The sequence below is a fragment of the Myxocyprinus asiaticus genome, chromosome 41 (assembly GCF_019703515.2).
Source record: "Myxocyprinus asiaticus isolate MX2 ecotype Aquarium Trade chromosome 41, UBuf_Myxa_2, whole genome shotgun sequence".
Lineage (NCBI taxonomy): Eukaryota > Metazoa > Chordata > Actinopteri > Cypriniformes > Catostomidae > Myxocyprinus > Myxocyprinus asiaticus.
Window position 1 is genome coordinate 19,605,743 of NC_059384.1, and position 19,644 is coordinate 19,625,386.

The 19,644-nt window shown below is 37.2% G+C and overlaps 1 protein-coding gene across 2 annotated transcripts in view; it reads right to left on the minus strand.

Annotated features, from left to right (window-relative positions):
* LOC127432102 (semaphorin-5A-like) overlaps positions 1-19,644 on the minus strand; it is a 205,820-nt gene that overhangs the window by 66,670 nt on the left and 119,506 nt on the right. For both annotated transcript variants that reach the window (XR_007895695.1, XM_051682907.1), the window contains exons 11-14: positions 17,058-17,265; positions 13,549-13,666; positions 9,840-10,021; positions 8,939-9,082 (exon numbers count right to left, since the gene is read on the minus strand). Coding sequence is in view for 1 of the 2 variants with exons in the window: in XM_051682907.1 (XP_051538867.1) it covers positions 8,939-9,082; positions 9,840-10,021; positions 13,549-13,666; positions 17,058-17,265 (652 nt within the window). In the remaining variant the exon portion in view is untranslated. The remainder of the gene's footprint in view (positions 1-8,938; positions 9,083-9,839; positions 10,022-13,548; positions 13,667-17,057; positions 17,266-19,644) is intronic.

Here is a 19,644-nt window from a genome sequence, read left to right on the forward strand (position 1 = left end):
TGTTAACCAGCAAAGAAATGCTGATTAAGCTAGCCGACTAAGGGAGGATTGCTGGTTAAGCTAATTTAGAAGCCTGGTAGGGACACCAGCCTACCAGCATATCATGCTGGGGACCAGGATAGAAATGCAACATATGCTTATGACCAGCAAAGCTGGTCTTTTCAACAGGGCAATGCCAGAGGAGTCTAAGCACAGAAGTTTTTCACACAAATCGTCTTATTTATGCGCCATATCTGTAGAACTCACAGTTAAAAATGGCATTTTTTATGGGGGCCTGGGTAGCTCAGTGGAAAAGGCTATCACCCCTGGAGTTCACTAGTTCGCTAGTTCAAATCCCAGGGCATGCTGAGAGACTCCAGCCAGCAGCAACCAAATTGGCCTGGTTGCTAGAGAGGGTAGAGTCACATGGGGTAACCTCCTCATGGTTGCTATAATGTGGTTCGTTCTCAGTGGGGTGCATGGTGAGTTGACCGTGGTTGCCGCAGTGGATGGCGTGAAGCTTCCACATGTGCTATGTCTCCATGGCAACGTGCTCAACAAGCCACATGATAAGATGCACGGGTTGACGGTCTCAGACGCGAAAGCAACTGGGATTCGTCCTCCGCCACCCGGACTGAGGTGAATCACTATGTGACCACAAGGATTTAAAAGCAGATTGGGAATTGGGCATTCCAAATGGGAGAAAAAGTGAAAAAAAAAAAGAAAAGAAAAAAAAGATTCATTTTTTATTTTCATTTGTGTGCAACCACTTTCATCATGTATTGTGTCAAATGAAAGACCCAACGGTATTTAGAGATCTCCAATGATGTGCATAAAAAAGAAAATTAGAGAAAATTATTAGATTCATGAGAAAAGGGAGAGGTATTTAAAAATAGGCAGTAGTACATATTACCACTGGAGAGCAACTGATAACAGCAACTTGTTGTGAGGTAGCATGCAAAAAAGTCAAGAGACCCATATACAAAAGATTTATAGCCAAGGGAAACCCATTGTCAATTTGCATTGAAATTTAACCAAGTTTGGCACTGCTCCGATGAAGAAAAGGAGGAAAGAAGGAAAATATAAGTCAAAAGAAAAAAGGGGTAATTAATAGCACAAGCACATTTGAGAGGGTGTTTGAGACAAAAGGGAGCGTGTAAAAAACACATTCATTCGTCAAATGGATTTCAGGGAGAACAAAGTATTGGAGTGTTGCAAAAACAGTTCCTTTGCCTCCAGGCTTTTTTTTTTTTTTTGTCTTATTTTGGAGAGTTCCTAAGCACAAATGGATGGGAGTTGCTGGCCCAGCATTCACACACTGCTTGTGCTGGGCTTGATATATGGCTTTGGACCTTGCAGAATCCCTTACAATCAGACACATTCACATTTAGAAATGTTGAAATGAAGGACAGACCTAATGACACACAATACTGCTGAAATGAGATTTATCTTGAGCGCTAGACTTTGGAAGACTAACTTCCTCTGTGTCTTTCTCTCAAGGAGCAATTCAATAAGACTGAATTGCGCGTGCTAATAGAGTGGTTTATTTGATACACTATCTGCACTGTTTTAGCATCCGATTCATTAAAGGAAATCAGGTCATGGCACAAACACGTCCAAAACTTTGTGCAGAACGCAAATGCACGGTGCAATTGCCAATCTTGCAGGTCAGTTCTCAGTGCTAGGCTGTGGAGGTTGAGGAAGACTACCACATACTGGCATATTTTACTGGGACTGTACAGCACCATGCCCCCACTGCGTTTCAGACACCTGAAATGACTCTTAAAGGAATAGTTCTCACAACAATGAAAATACTCTCATCGTTTCCTCACCCTCATGCCATCCTAGATGTGTATGACTTTCTTTCTTTTGCTGAAAATAAACGAAGATATTTAAAAGAATATCTCAGCTCTGTAGGTCCATACAATGCAAGTGAATGGTGACCAGACCTTTGAAATTCCAAAAATCACATAAGTCAGCATAAAAGTAATCCAGAAGACTCCAGTGGTTAAATCCATATATTCAGAAGTGGGTAAAAAACAGATAAATATTTCAGTCCTTTTTTACCATAAATCTCCACTTTCACTTTCGTTTTCACATCCTCCGTTTGTTTTGTTTTTTGGCAATTTGCATTTTTCATACATATCGTCATATTTTGGTAGGGCTAGTCAAAGGTGGAAATTTATAGAACAAAATGACTTAAATATTGATCTGTTTCTCACCCACACTTATCATATCACTTCAGAAGATATGGATTAAACCACTGGAGTCTTATGGATTACTTTTGTTCTGCCTTCATGTGATTTTTGAAGATTAAAAAAATAAAGTCTTCGTTTGTGCTTGCAGAAGATTGAAAGTCATGCACATCTGGGATGGGTGAACTGTCCTTTTAAAATGCCCAAAATGCATTCGATTGAACCGAACATCTGAATATATGGCTGGTTAAAACGCACTTCCGCATCATTTGATCATCATTTAATGATTAACTGTTACCATGATCAATACAAATGCACAGAAACATCTATTTTTAAGAAATAATATGTGTTAATGTTTTTGTGTAAGGTAAATAATGCTGCACTTTGTGTTTTACATATTAAGGTGCCGTGTTTGCCCTGGTTAAACTGGATTGCAGATGAATACGATGCAACTTTTTTCGCTGAAACACTGCAAAAAAAGTTTTGTGTTTAGTGAATTAACCTCTCTTTCTTTCTCTAACCCGCACTAGGGACATCTCATGGTGGCTGACCCACAGCAGAACTGTCTGCTGAGGACTTTGCCATCTGGTAGCAGTACGGTGAACAGGGAATAAAGTGTGACTGTACATTTGAGCTGAATACCTTTGAACAGATGCCCAATAGCAGAACTGGAGTCAAAGAAAAAGTTCCCTTTTGAAATAACGAATGAATACAAACTTATTTTTATATCTGATAAGAGAAGGGATGAAATAAAAAGTTCCACAAACATGAACAAAAACAGGAATGCAGCTATCTTCTTTTGGTCTGATGCAGCATCCAGCTAAGGGATCTGGCAAAGCACATATGAGCCATTAACACTGCTCTCTTCAACATTAAATTAAAACTGTAAGCCCTGTCATGCACCTTGGATATGTTTTCACAGCCATTATTCACCACTGGGCTGGCTGAGGTGTTGTATTATAGTGGATGGGTTAACTCACAAGGGCTTCAAGATTAGCTAGACTTGAGCCAAACTCAAAGCTTTCTACTGAACTTTTCTGCTGATTATTCACAGTCTTTATTCACAGACTTGCTCGGACACCTTTGGGCATCGAGCGCCCTGATGCTTTGGATAAAGAGTGTAAGCGAGGGGCAGGAGACATAAAATGCAAGAAGAGGCAGAATTCTGCTTCACAGGTACCTGCAAAAAACTATCAATCTGCAGCTTTCTTCATGCCTTAAGCCCCGTATTGTGTGTTTCTGTGGCAACCCAAAAAGACGGTAATGCTCGTCCTGTCTCGTGTAGAAAATTTTATTGCTCGGTGGTCAGTGCTGGGTAAATTACTACTGAAATGTAATCTGGCACTAATTACCAATTGCACAAATAAAACTGTAATCAGTAAACTAATTCCCAGAATTATAATTGAGTTAACCTGAGAGTTGTGTTCACAATGCATGTACAGCACGAACTGTTCCATGGAAATAAAGCGAACTAAACTTTAAGAGATATTTTGCAGCATCTAACTTCACGTATAAGACACTATTCTTGCAAACTGTTTCCAGACAACTGACAGAGGAGAAAAAGTGAAAACTCTTTACACATGATTGTTCCGTGTGAAGCACTCGTGTTATGTGCGTGAGCGGCAGAGTGTCTCTGAACCCAGTGTTGGGAAAGTTACTCAAAATAATTAATCCACAACAAATTACTAATAACTTCTCTAAAAATATAATCAGATCACTTTACTGATTACCTAATCTAAAAAGTAATCACATTACAAATTATTTTGCTTTTAAGTTACTTTCTAAATCACTTTTCCTAGAAAAGTTTTTGGTTTTCCACTCAAATTCAAAATGTCTATATTTCCTCATTTATTGATGCACACCCTTCAGCTGTCACAGAAACTTTAACAGATGAACATATGAATTCATATTTTAGATGTATTATACATATAACTTTAGCGCAAGTAATGTACTTAAAAGTAATTACTTTAATTGAAAATCAATAACTGTAATCTGATTACAAGAATTTATAACGTAATGCATTATATGACATTTTTGACTAAAAAGTCATTTGATTACAGTAACTAATTACTTTGTAATCAGATACATCCAACACTGAGTGGACCTCGAAACAAACAGTGAATCAGACATGCGCATCGATGGCTTTTCTTTTGTCTTTAAAATACAATTATGTGTATTTCTTCAAGTGTGAGTCTGTTTGTCTAAAGGCATTTCTTGTCATATGTCACTCCGAGACGTTTTACAGGCCACCCGCAACAGTGGCGGGAAGATGACCAAAATTACTGCCACTGCTCAAAAAGTACCCACAGTTGGTGTGTGCCGGTTGCTAATTTCATACCCTGAATATAATGTAATGACAAGTACATTTGTAATCTTATTACATAATACACTGTCAGCAGTTGTTCTTCTAGATCAGGAATGAATGGATGCTCTCAGTGTCAACATTTTTACAGATGTTTCTCTTAAAATTCCTTGGAAGAAATAAAAATAGACACAAATGAGACAACTGTTGACTCAACTGTATACAGTAACAGTTTACAGCTATAAAATTAATGTGGACAGCATATCTCAGCTCATTTTGTTTATCAAATTGTTGAGATTTCTTCTGAATCTCTAGAGGAGAAACATACAGGTGTTCCTATAGCTCAATAGGTAGAGCATGGCACTAGCAACACCAGTGTAATGAGTTCAGTTCCCAGGGAACACATATTCTGATACAATTTAAATGACCTGTAAATTGCTTTAGACTAAAGTGTGTGCCAAACAAATTAATGTAAATTAAACTACAAAAAGCCCCCACTTGCTCTTCATTTAATCCCATTGCTCATGTATGATTTTTATTTCTCTCCTCATTTTCTGCCTTGTTAGAGGGAGTGCTGAATTCCAGGAAATAAACACATTGATATCATGAATTATTAACAGGTGAGAATATGAGAAAGTGGTCCAAAAACAAAAGCCCCAAGCACAAGTCAAGTGCCAGTGTATTCAGCGAGCTGGTGTTTTGGCGGAAGTTGGCACCTCCACTGAAGCCAAGACTCTGCCCAGGGACCACAACTGTTTCCAGCAGCTGCCTCTCTCTTCATCCCACCACTTCAGGTCTAATTTTTCAGCTGCACTGCACTGTTGCTTAGAAACCTCACACATACTCAGAACAGGCCAGTTTAAACATGATTCTGCCATGATTAGGTGTCACAGCATCATATGCACAATGCTTAAGTGTGTGTGTTTACTTTTAATTGGATGTCAATAACACAAATGATAGGCTAGATAAAGAAGACCCTCTCTCATTTGGTTTGTGTGATGCTAGTTATGTACTAACAAGCTTTCTGGAGACGAACATCGCATAATATGATGGGTAATAAAAACTCAATAAAAGGAGCTGTATATATTTATTCATTACCATAAACTGCCATGCAATCACGGCAGCAATCCTGCATGCGACAGGTGAAAATGAAAAGAATAAACAAGATGTCTTTTGTGACATCAACATGTGAGTGTAATAAGTTGCCTACAGGGGTGTAAAAAGTACTTAGAAATTATAATTAAAGGGACAGTTCACCCACAAAATTAAAATTCTGCCTTTTACTCACCCTCATGTCATTCAAAACCTATTTGACTTTCTTCTGTTGTATACAAGAGGAGAAATTTTAGAAGAATGTTGACACTGCTCTTTTTTTCTATACAATACATGTGAATAGTTACTGAGGCTGTCAGTCCCTAACATCTCTTTTGTGTTTGATGGAAGAGAGAAAGTCATATGGGTTTGGAAAAACATGAGGGTGAATAAAAGATGACAGAATTTTTAACTATTTCTTAGTTAATGTGCTGTATGTGTACAGCGTCAAAACTTGACTCAAAATAAAAGCCAACGGATCCTTCCCAAAACACACAAGTGAAAGTACGAACATTACCAGATTTAATCGTACAGTGCTTACAGTAAGTATTTAAAAGTATACACTTTTTTGTTTGATTTTGAAATCAATTATATTCATTAATTAAATCAAAGGTGTGCAATTAGAGATAATTTAGACAGACACAAAATCTATTTTTTTTTAATACATGGATACATAGGGGTCGTTTACGGGTGGGACAGGTGGAACAAGTCCCTTCCACTTTTTACCTTTGCCAAATTTGTCCCCACCACTTTTTGAAATAGCTTTCGCCAAGTAGATGACTAATGCAGAAGAAACATCTCTAGTTCTTGTGCAGGAGTTGTGTTTGTGTGTGTTATAATAAGTGGCGATCCGGCTCTGGAGTTTGTTATTTTTAATGTTATGATGTGGGATCGTTGCAACTGTTATCAGTGGCATTGAGTGCCAACAGTTGGTAATATTCTCTTGCGCATCCAGACGCGCTCTATACTCACTCTGCTGTTGCGCAGCTCATGCTGTTTTCCAGTTAAATTGCAAAGCAAATGCAAACAGATGCAGTGTTTCCCCTATATCGATTTTGCTGCAGGGATTTCACATGGTTTATTTAATATTCTTGACACAACATAACGCTTGCCAGCCCCAGTCAGCTGTGTGCTTTGTACACTGCAATAGAGACCGCACCACACACACACACACACACACACACATACATGCATGTACTCACAGTGATGTTAAAGCATAACACATGTGTCAAACTCATTTCATTTCATGTGGCCGGCGAGCTCATTTCTGAAACATAGGATGGCAGGGGATTGCAATGTTTCACTGAACAACCAGTTAGCGCTTTCCTCGTGAATATTAATGAGCCTTTCCCTGTCATCTGTATGTTTTGGAGCGCATTTTGCTCACTTCAAAAGCAGAATGAAACAGCACTATATGGATCAATTATCAACACGGCACAATCATGGATAAAGCAGCACGAGCGTAGAACAGGTGCGGTAATTCACTGACTGGTCTCAACTGAACAGACTATTTTAAATATGCTTGTTAACAAGTGAGATGCACGGCGGAGATTGTGAAACCCATTTGAATGCGGTACAGAATTGTCTGTAGCAAAACTCTTCTGTCTCGGTGATGAAACAAACAGCCCCCACATTCTAAACGTCACAGACAAAGAAAACAGGAGAAATCATAAATTAGAAGGCTTTTCAATTCTAAAATCAAAACACTTACAAATGTACCATGGATTTACTGCAGTAACACTAACTGTACTGTATTACCTATGGTAGTTGTGGCAGAAAATGTTTCTAAATGTATTTAGACTGATGTTTTTTCATAACAAAATTGCCATAGTTCTTTATATAGAAAACATAGTTACTAATCATGGTATTTATTACAAATATCATTGTTAAAACTATGGATATTATGGAAGGACTATGGTAAATTTTCATAATTATTATGGACCAAGCTATCAATTTTCCATCTGTATAAAATGTGTTCTCTTGTAATGCTCTCTGATTGTAGGAAAATGTAAGTTGTTTTGCTTGCCTTCAGAAATTCCAAGAAATTACTATAGTTTTATCAGTAGGAGCCTGATGAAAGGAATCTGTAAAGAAGACCCAACTAGTCACACAAAAATTGGGCGTTCATTTTTTCCACAGATGTTACTGTTGTTCATATCATAATTTGCATCTGCATCCCAACCTCAAAATCAATGCTGTACTGTCAAATGTGCATTTCAATGCACATAACATGTAATATTATTGGTAATTGCTTGGGTGCTACCAAAGCAGGTACTAATGCTACATTTTTAATGGGCCCTCTGAGGGCAAAAATACACCCTTATGTGGCCCAGGCTAAAATTGAGTTTAACACCCCTGTTTTAAGCGATTCCTCGACCAGTACGCATTAACTAGAGGTCTGCAAACTGACCCAGACCCGACTGGACCTGAGAACCGTCAGATTTCAGGTCGGGTTCGGGTCCGTTTTTTAAGTAGGACTTCAGGTTCAGGTTTGTAATTAATGAAAAATAAACAGGCCCACTGAACTTGCTTCGCACACGCGCTCTCATTCACAGAGATGAATTAGGGGCCGTTCACACCTTGCGCGTTTTTGCTTGCATCTGCTCTGTTTTACCATTGTTTTCCTATGTAAACACAAGCTGGACGTGCCCTTTTTCTTCAGCGTCTTGCGCAGGATCAAAAACTCATGTCGAGACACCTGCATTCTCTTTCATTCATTGTGCTGCATCTAAAATGTTTTAGCGCAGTTGTCACGAAGATTCAACATTCTGAATAAGTTCAGGCTGCAAAGAGGTGACTGTTACATTGTTTAACATTATTCCAGATTGTTTTACACCAGGCAAAATTTCAGCACTGTCATTTTTTCCTTCTGGTCTAGTGTACTGAGGGGCTGCTGTGCCTTGTTAAAATTGTGTGTGTTTACAGTTACAATACTGTTACGAATGTTGCCTATGATTGTAACAAAAAATACAGCCTGTTGCAATAAATGCTAGAAGAAAAAAGTATAAAGACAGTAAGCAATTTCGGGTTCTGGCTTAAAATCTGACGGTATTGTTCAGGCCGGGTAGAGTGGTCTCGGGTACAGGTCATTTTAAGGCCTGTGCAGACCTCTACCCCCAACTGTTCCCACCATTTTTTTAAACAATTGATGCCCATGCATAGATAGATTTACATCCTAATGACCAGTTAAGTATTTTGAAGGTTTAAATGAAATAGCAAGGAGTAAAACATGTGATTTTTTTCCTTATAAATTTCTTAGAGTATAAGTACACATATTCAGTTTCAATGATACTCGATTATACTTCAAATTTCCCACAATCATCCATAAATATAATGATGATTTACGCCCCTGGCCATCTACTTTCCTCACCTCTCCTCACGGTTCTGGCCCACACATACACGTCCTCCGTGGCGGGGTGTGGGGTTGCTGCAGGAACGCTGCCGAACCTGAAATCCGATCCCACAGCTGGTGCTGCAGGGAGCCCAAGCTGTCCATGGCGTCCATGCCCCGTTCCTGTAGACGGACACATCACAACAGTAATCACTAACCAGCTGGCTGTTATAATCTGACCTTCAGTTTGTTAGCTGAGGAACTCAGTTAATACCACTGAAAGCTTATTCACAAAGCTGTATTGCAAAAAAGAAACTTATACAGTATAAAATAATTTAGTCCTAAAATAAAGCTCATATTTACAGAATGTAACCGCCACAGAGAAAAACTTGATCTTTTAAAGTTCAGGAAACCTAGTGTTCTCAGTTATGATTCAGTTAAAGAAAAATCTGAATTTTATGGCTTTTAGTTCATGTCTATTAGCTTTGAAATAATCTATAAGCTAATGAACTCCAAAAAGTAAAATAAATAAATAAACCTTTAGCAGATATAGACATTTAAAATCTCCTGAAAAAAACAGGCAAAATAAATTGATGACTCATCTTGCACTACACAGATTTTTGTCCAATAAAATGTTCTCTAGAATGAGAATCTTCCTCCCCCAATACCACCTGCAACCGACTAGAAAGTAGCAAATCATGGTTCATGGTTATGACATAACTAAGTCTATTGGCTATATTTAAAAAAGGGAAAAAGTCTCCATTTGGTCTCCATTTATCCTCACTGCAGTCTAGAAGAAACAATCGCGATTTTACATTTGTGATTTTTCTGTCCTATAGATCAAACTAAATGCTAATGCCTGTTTATAATCTGTGTCCACATGTCCATACCTGTTTGTGCAGTATTCTTTGTGTGTGTACATTTGTAGGACGTTATATACCTCGAGCAGTTTGCCACCTCAACGCTTATTCCTTGGCAAGGTTGTCCTCCACACTGAGGGCTTGGGCTGTCACATGCTCGCGTCCTACACTGGCATGAGCCAACACTGCCCCCATCGCTATGACTACAAGGCTTCCATCCTGACCAGGCGCCAAAATGACCATCCACAGTCACATTTCTCACCTAGAAGCATTCACAAAAACAAAGCCCTCATAAATAGTAAATAGGTGCAGAAAAAGTAAACAAAATATAAATGCAAAGAGATGATTATGGCAGATAAGGTCACATTTGCCAGTTATTAGATGAATCCAAACCAAAATACAGTACTTTATATTTGATTTAGAATAGCTGAAAATAGCGCAGGCTCCTGTTTGGAAAATGAACACGCTTTACAATGAGCAAAAAATTTCATTTGAGTCTTAATATGAGAATTTCGGAATGAATAGCAATATGTAATTCTGGTTTTTAACATTTGAGGTATCAGATACAGGACAACATATTTTGCAAAAAAAATAAATAAATAAAAAAAAATGGAAAAGGTAATGCTGCCTAGTGAATAAAACACAGCAAGTTCTGTGGAAAAGATTGTGAATGCATTATAAATAGAGAGGAATAAATGACCCTCTGTGTGGATAGAAATGGTTTCTGCTCTTTGTATACAGAACACATAAAAGAGTTACATTTCCTACGCAGTGGAAAAGTAAAAACAAACCCTATTTTCAAAGTCCTTGCTTTCTTTCCAGGTATAGATGGGGTTTCTGGTAGTTTGAAGGGAGAGGATGATACAGTGAGTTAAAGTTTTTTTTTTTCTTTCAGAGAAAACAAATGTGGTTCTTTGTTTATTTTCATACTGTGTAAGTTCCAGTGTACCTCCAGATGGGCTTTGTGAATGAAGCTTGTCTCTATCTAGTCTAACTGTGTTCTAATGTTGAAGTCATTCTAGACCTTTCACTCAACATCAGACACCTGGACACAATCCAGTGGACCTTTAACAGCTACTGTTAAAGTCAACATGAAATCAAAAATTGAAAATTGTTTTTTGTCATTATAATCTTTCATCAAAATGTAATAACTTGCTCCCCCTCTGAAACGACTTTTCTTTTTGGATGGTATCACACTGCGCGTCCTATTGGTTAATGTTAACCAACAGCTAAGAGACAGGTCGTGTTTTTTGTTGTTGTTTTTTTTCATGTAAATAATTTGAAATTTGCAATACAAATTTGGATTACAAAAAATAAATAAAAATAATAATAAAAATGTTAACATATAGCCAAACAGATATTTTGCACTGTTGTAGGTAATGTAGCCTTTCTAACATCTTCAGGCTTCCCACCCTTTTCGACCAAATGAAATTCCATGACTTTTCCATGACCTTTCCAGGCATTTGTGATCATTTTGATTTAGACTTATTCACTAATATATCATTCAGACTGATTTGTGAACCATTTTGTCCTATTTATTGACAAGAACTGACTCAAAAAAAGATTAACTCACAAATCGGATATTACTATGGCTACACAAGAGCAATATCTAGCCGATGACTTATTTTTGGAGCAGAGGAAAACTATAAAAATATATTAAAAAATATATTTACTAAAGGAATTTTCATGACTTTTAGGATTTTATCTATTTCCATGACTTTTCCAGGCCTGGAAATCTCAATTTTAAAATTCCCTGATATCTCCAGGTTTTCCATGACCATGGGAAATCTGAATCTTGCCAAAGTATGCCGTAATTAATTCCACTTAACCTTAATTAAATTGTCTTGTTGAATATTCTGTTTCACTCAGAAATGTGTCACATTAGAAGTGTGTTCTGTTGTAAATGCCATGTTTTTTTTTTTAACTAAAATTAATATTCTTCTTTTTAGCCCATTTAGAAAATTCTCAGGGAGAGAGAAAGGGGACAGGATCAGGTTACATCACAGACTGGATTCGAACCTGTGTCTCCCCATTGTCTGGGGCACGTGCATTTGGAGCACAACTTTGACAGAACTGAGGTTTTTGTTTGTTGCTTCAAACAACAAATGGACATCCAGACCTAATCTTCTGTTCCATATATGTTGGATATATTATAATACAAACACTTATATTTTAGTAGCTCTAAGACCAAAGCCTCCCACACTTTTACATGTCCCTGTGTATGTTTAACAATTTCATGCAGCTTTTCTGTGTTCAGGCAGCGTGGGAGGCAACTTGCTATTACACAAAATGTAATTTGTCAGCTACAAGCTACAAAGTCTTTTACCTAAAGACCTCGTGAGGATGCCACATCAACTGTGAGAATAAACAATGTATGTGTGTCTATAAGTGTGTGTGTATTCGTAAGCATGAATAAGCACTGCTCTTTCAAAGTTGTGGCATCCTATGTCGCATGTAACATTTGGTAAATGAAACCACATTAAGGACCGTGCCTTGATCCGGTCAATGTTAAAAAAAACGATGTGTGACGAAGGAAAGAAAAATAAAAGTGTGCATTCGTTGCAACAAAACTGAAATCTATACTAGTGCTACCTGAGATTTGTGAAAGGTGAGAAAGAATGGGTGTGTGGTACTAATGATATAATTGAAAGAGAGGTGATGGATTGGTCAAAGGACTCTGGGAGTGATCTACAGGCTGGCTGGCCTCAGGCAGGGGCACAAATCAGCATGAGGGAGATGGGAATATAAACCCATGTTTCCAGAGAATGTTACTCAACAAAATGATGGCTGACGGCAAATTCTGCTGCACTTGGTTTCCTAATCCGATTTTTTCTTTTTTCTTGTTTTACAGAAAATATCTGTTAACACTTTACAAGAAGGTTGTATTCATTAACATTAGTTAACTACATTAGTTAAACTGAACAACACTATTAGATAACTGACACCATTTACTAATGTTAACAAATAGAACCTTACTATGAAGTATTACCAAATATCTAAACATCCTTAAAATAAGACACTGTACATCTAATTTACAAATTATTAAATAGTTTTTTCTAGTTTCAAGCATAATCCTTACAAAATGTTGTTTGATTTTTGCATAAAACAAGATACATTTACATAGATTTTATAATATTGTTTTTGAAAATATATCTCAAATCAAGGTTATTTTTCTTACCCCACTGACAAATAGTTTTTTTCTTGTTGCAAGCTTAATGCTCGCAAAACTTTGCTACAAATTGGTCAATTGGGGTGAAAAACTACCCCACTGATTTTTTTATTTTTAATTTAAGATATATTCTTTGAAATCAAGTCTTAAAATCAAGTCTTAATAATTTTGCTTCTCTAGTAAATTTCAAAACATTTAGATATTTTTACTGAAAACAAGACAAAAATACTGATAAAGAAAGTAATTTTTTGCAAACCTACAATTGTGTTTATTGGTAGACTATGCACCCACTTTTTCAGTACAAAGATAGGAAAAGGCTTTTTGTGCTATGGTAAAAGCAACACATTAAATCTGCATTGCTGTTAATCAACTGTCAACCCTGTTCTTTCCTGTAATGTGTCTTTAACTTTGTTTTAAACTCTTCTAAGTGCGGCTGCTGTTATGAGAGAAATTTTATCCTGCAGGACTGATGTTAAAGGAGAGGCAGACACATTTTCTATGACAGTCTTTAATTTTTACCAGCAGACTAGATCAACATCAAAAGAATTGGTACGAAAAAACACTTGATTTGAAAGGTTGATCTACTGCGTGAATGATTGAGCTGTATGCTACATACTCACAGGACACTGTGTGATGCTCTGCTCCCATTGGCTCATGCTGATGCTCTCTTCCAGGGTGGTGCATTTCTTTAGCATCAGATCCCAGCCGCAGTACGGATCCCTGGCTGCCACACAGGCTCTGAGAAAGAGAAAAACGAATGCTCCTCAATTAAAAAAATGTATCCACTAAGCAAAGACAGGAGACGAAAACATTGTGCTGTTCCTGGCTGTGTGCAGCACCTGCTGCTCTGCATATACTTATAAAGAGGACCGCGAGTGAGAGCGGAAAAGCCCTTTTTTGTCATTTCACAGGTAAAAATAATGTTTACATAGAAGTATTAACCCCGTGCGACCCGCGTACACATGCCTGGATGTTGTATTTTGGCTTCGCTATGCGCAATGCATAATTTCAATTAATTTAAACTGACTGATCTCAGTTCAGGAGACTCTGTGCTGCCAGTAAAGGGTTAAACTTTCAATGTCATGTGACAAAATAACATGGCACCTACCACAGCGTAGTTTGTCTTTGGGAGAAATACCAACAAAACTAAATCTAGCAAGAAACCTTTTACAATGTTTTTGTAAAATGTTTTGTACGTTTTTACAATGACACCTTTTTGAGTCAAAAGATTAGTCTCTAGTTTCATCCAATATTCCATTTATAAAATTTTATGGATTTACTGCGTAATGTCACACACTGCTATACACAATGTACACTAATGTGTACAAAGGTTTTCATTAGAAATCCTATATTTACTGTGCATTATCACATTGAGAATCAATGGGTTCATCCAAAAGCTAAAAATGTTGCTTTCAGAGGCTTTATATGGAGTTATGAAAATAAGGTGCATTTTGAACTGTTCTGAGACCAGTGCAGACAGATAGCACACTGGAGGTTAAGTCATTCACTAAATAGGGAGCAAAGAAGCAAGGGAGCATCCCATAGCTCTCTATGCAGCTAAGTGCATTCAACCCAAACTTCCTATCTAAAGTTAAGTTTCAGGCTGCAGAAGATGTTTGGACCACTCAACATGTTTGACAGACATGGGACAATGGTAATCAGTACATAGATTCAGAATTTATAATGTATAATTTTATTTTATTTTAACATGGTTGGCAGTGATTGGATGATGCTGGCCATTACTTTGAATCAGAATTATTTATGCTAATTTCTGATGTAATATCTGTAACATCTCAAAAACATGTATAACCAACACTCCTGGAAACATAATAAACAATTTGATGAAAAAATCTGACTTTCTATAGCTTGGTATTATTTAAAATTTCACAACATAGTCCCGCTATCCACATAGGTTGCCATCAATTTTTAGGAAAACAATTTGCTCTAGGATTTTTTTTTTGTTGTTTTTTTTTTTTTGCATGTTTATTAGGTTCTACTAATTACAAATCAAAAAGGGAAATGGAAAATGCACACAGCAATCCCGCTTGGGTCTCATGAAGTTAAAGGCACAGCAAAAAAACCAAAAAAAAAACAAAAAAAAAACAGCTTGTTTGATTCTAAAATTGTGTCCCATACAGGTGTGATGCCACAAGTTTCCAAAGACAAAAAATCTGTCTGTCCACACTGAGCGCAAACTTCTGTGTGACTTGACACAATCACAGCCAACCAGAAGGTATGTGATGCTTACAGTTATTCTGAATGGGATTTTATACATACAAGATTTCACTCTGCGTGGAGCTACCCAGTGCAAAGCTGCAGAAATTGAAACCAAATTATCATCAAAATGTCCTTTTTCTTTGTTAATAGCTTGGTTGTGTGAATCAGAAATAGAGAATGACTCTGATACATACCAAACAGCTTTACAAGCTCATTGAGGACTTTCAGACATCACCAGCACTGACGTAAAAATGAAGCGTACAATGATGCAATGTCTGTGACCGAGCACAGTGACATAGAATTATGATGGCAATCTAAACCAGTCACTTTTAAAGGGCAAAGCTATGGCAAGTGCGTGCTTATGTACAAAAAAATTTATAAGCTCTCCTTTTTTGTGTCAAAGAGCCTAGAGGTGTGTAGTTGACCTCTCCCATCTCTAAAAACTTAACAGTATAGAAAGAGCTCATCTGGCAATTTTCAGTTCATATTCACAGAACTCAGCTCTTTTCATTGGTATGCAAATCGAGAGATGATGAACACATTGCCATCTCCCCTTATGAGCAGAGATTAGAGAAGAGTACTTGATATGAAGGCCTGGAGGCATACTGTCAAACATGATTTTTTTTCATTGTTGCCCTCTGGCACAAGATCTTTCTGGCATTACTATTTTTTCTTTAATGTAAATGAATTTACAGACATGCAAGCACTAGTAAAATTAGTTGTATCATTTATCTTGTCTATAATCTACATTTAGGTTTTATCAAAGGCAACATGAATCTGCATTAGCAAATGGCATTCACATTTAACTTAATGTGACATATCTACTTGCGAAACAATAATGTAGGGCGGGGCTTGATTTTACCCTTCAGGATTTGAATGGATATTGAAGACTGTATTTTGGATGTAAATTACGAAAAAAAAAAGTTATTTCTTTACAATAATAAGCATGGATAAATTGTACACAATCAGCCCTTAATAAAAAAGTAAATAGGGTTCATTTTTATTTTAGGTTGTCTATACATATAAACTCAATCCCAATGGGATTTTAAACATTTCCCATCAACATAAAAGTTTAGCAAAACAGCTAAATAGTTATTGGTGTGTTCACATCATGTTGGAATTACCATAATTACGAGATTCCGACTTGCAAAAAGCATCCACGTCTTCGTAGAGCTCGTAATTACAAGTTGTAAACTTGGAATTCTATGAAAGCTCCGACTTGACTGCCGTGACGTCATGTGAAAAGAACTAATATTGCAGTGGCCTCAACAGTTAAAGGTAGTGAACATATTTCTGTATAATATGCTATTTTATTAGGCCACTGATGCCTGGAGCATTTCTTTTTATTCTTACAAATTTTTCAAAAAGAGATAGAGGTGAATGATCAACAACAAAGCCATTTTGGCGTTATAAGTGTTGCCATAGAAACGAATAACTTGTGTGGTCTGAGGACGCGAACAGCTCCGAGTAGAACCTCTGAGTTGCCATCTCATAATTACAGTAATTCCGACATGAAGTGAACGCATCATATGTTTCATAGTGTTTATCTTATTAGTTATGTTACTTTAAAACTGTAAAGGGCCATTCACACCGAAAGTGTTTTTGTGTCTGTTTGTGATTTTTGCCATTGTTTTTTTTATGTAAACTTACGCTAGACAGACATCTTTGATATGCTACATTTAGCTTTTTTTTTCAGAATCTCTCAGAGGAGCATTTTTTTGATGCTATGTCAGGTAAAAAAAATGGCAACTTTTAAAATGTCTAAAGGCACCCACATTCTGTGCATTGTGCTGCGTCTAGATATTTTTAGCGCAACAACACATTGGGTCTGAACGGCCCATAAGACTGTACATGCAGTATCAGGTGCTGTGAGACTGCATGCATATTTGCTGAGAAAATATGCAGTACTCACTCTCTGGACTTGTGGAAATTGCAGCGCATGAGTGGGATTTTGATGACCTGGTCCCTGACACCCACAAATAGCTCACTGCGGCTATGAAGTATGAGGAGGCTGCGGACTGGCTGCCTCTTCTTGGGGGGAAAGAGCTCAATCTCATCCAGTAAACAGCTTCCCCTGGTGTGGTTCAATGGAGAGAGCACCTTCTTAATGGTGCCGTAATCTGGTGGGCAAAAAGAGAGAGAAATTTGTGAGCAAGTGTGTTAGACTTTGAAAGAAAGAAGGAAAGGAAGTGAGGGAATCAGTTTAGGTGATCAGGTGGGGCATCTCTGATGACCTGGTGAGATTAGAAGGAAATTATGTCAGAGAACCTGCAGAGAATTCTATAAAATGCTAAGTCTGCCACCTGGGCTGTCAAGTTAAATATGGATGTGCTATTTGGATCAGAAAGGGCAAACAGGGTGAGATACTCATGAGAGTAGGTTCCTTATCTACTCCAGAAGGTGGCTTTTGTGTAGTTGAAAGGAGGGCAGAATTATCGGCAGATTCACCTTTTCGAAAGTTACATGCACCCTCTGGAGAGCCTGTGGTCTATGCGACAGCCGAATCTATGGAGAGCATTCACTGGTCTCATTGTGTCACAAAGAGTGAACAGGATTGGGTTGATAACCTGTATGATATCTATTTTATCCTTGGAGTATTTGGTGTTATTCTTCTCTTCTCGTCAAATCGGTGTGTCAAAAGTTTTATAGGAGGCATTGTGCCACCATTAACTTTTAGAAAATATTCACCTTTAACGCCAAAGAAACTAGCGTGCAGCCATATTGAAAATTTTGTCTCGGAACTTCTGTTCTAGCGGTTCTATATACAGTGCATCCGGAAAGTATTCACAACGCTTCACTTTTTCCACATTTTGTTATGTTACAGCCTTATTTCAAAATGGATTAAAAATGTGATTTTTTCTGTTTTTTATTTGTAATAAATTTGCAGAGATTTCAAACAAACTTCTTTCACATTGTCATTATGGGGTATTGTTTGTAGAATTTTGATGAAAATAATGAATTTAATCCATTTTGGAATAAGGCTGTAACATAACAAAATGTGGAAAAAGTGAAGCGCTGTGAATACTTTCCGGATGCACTGTAGATATCTATGGTGTTGATGTCAAAGTGTAATTACCTAGTGAAGTGGATTTACAGGTTATAGAGTTGTCAAAAGCTATCATGAGTATTTTAAAGTGTTCAGGGGATGTCATAACAACTGGAAGCAGAGCGGGGAGATTTTAAAACAAGAGTATTCATTCATAAATACACATCCTACCTTCACGCTGTGGACGGACTGATCTGTGATCATGAAACTCCAAGAGACAACACAATGTCATTAAAAATACCTCTGTACAACACCTCTGGCCATCTTCTCATGTTATTCACTCATCGCGTAAGCAGATTTTTTGAACTATATTTATACACACACTCACACACACACACACACACACACATTTTATATTCCATTTGCAGCAATTTTAATCACATTTAAGTCTCTAAACATTTTTTAGAGTTGTCACTTTTGGAAATTTCATGTCAAAACTGCACATTTGAACACAAATTATCAACAAATTGAAACCTAAAAATTAAGCAGAATAACACGTATAACAATTAAACGCTTTTATCATGAAAAAGTTTAGTGTGTCATGGCTGTCTGAATGTGATCTGCCAGGTCCATGTAAGTGTCGAAGAAAATGAACATTTAGAGTGACAGAAAAAACACCTCAGGAGCATTTTCACATAGTAAAGGGGTGCTGTAGACTCATACCATCAACTCTTGGTGAAAAATACTTTCTGTGCTCCAACACATAATCCATTTGGATTGACTTTTCTCAGTAGCTTCGATACAAACAGGAAGTTAGATGACAAAATTCGGAAGTGCGGAGCGCAGAAAAGGGGCGAGGCTGAATAAGGTGAATAAAAGCCACTGATTAAGTCATTGGTCATTTAAGTCAAATCAAGCTTCCATGTTCGATTTCATTCCATTCAACTGTGAAATTCCAGCAACATTCCATACACTTTAAGCCATTACTGCTGGCATTAATTGAATTGAGGCTAACTCTATGAACAAACTACATAGAGTAGTGTTTGCCATGCTAGAGGACTTATTTTATGCTGCCCCTGAAATCCTTTGATCATTGTTGTATGTCCTCATTCTGAAATCCAAGGTAAATTATTGTTTTAATTGAATGACAGACTAGACAAACAATGAGAACATTGTCATATCAGCATGAGGTGTTGACCCCTGACAATAATCTAAAACAGTTGGTGAATTCCAAAAATATTTGTTACTATTAGTAGCAATACTGGGGATCCTTCCTGCCCATTGCTATCAGACTGTGTAATGCCTCCTCCCTCTGTGATGTCTGTAGTAAAGGAAGCACATAATAAAAGTTTGGATATTTGAAAACTGTATTGTGTTTACATTGTATTGCAGTTGATTGTTGCTGTAAATGAAAGAGCTAACCAAAAACAAATGAATGAACGAACAAATGAACAAACTCTTAAGACTGCACACTGCACTAACTAACTAACAAACAAATAAGCAAACTAACAAA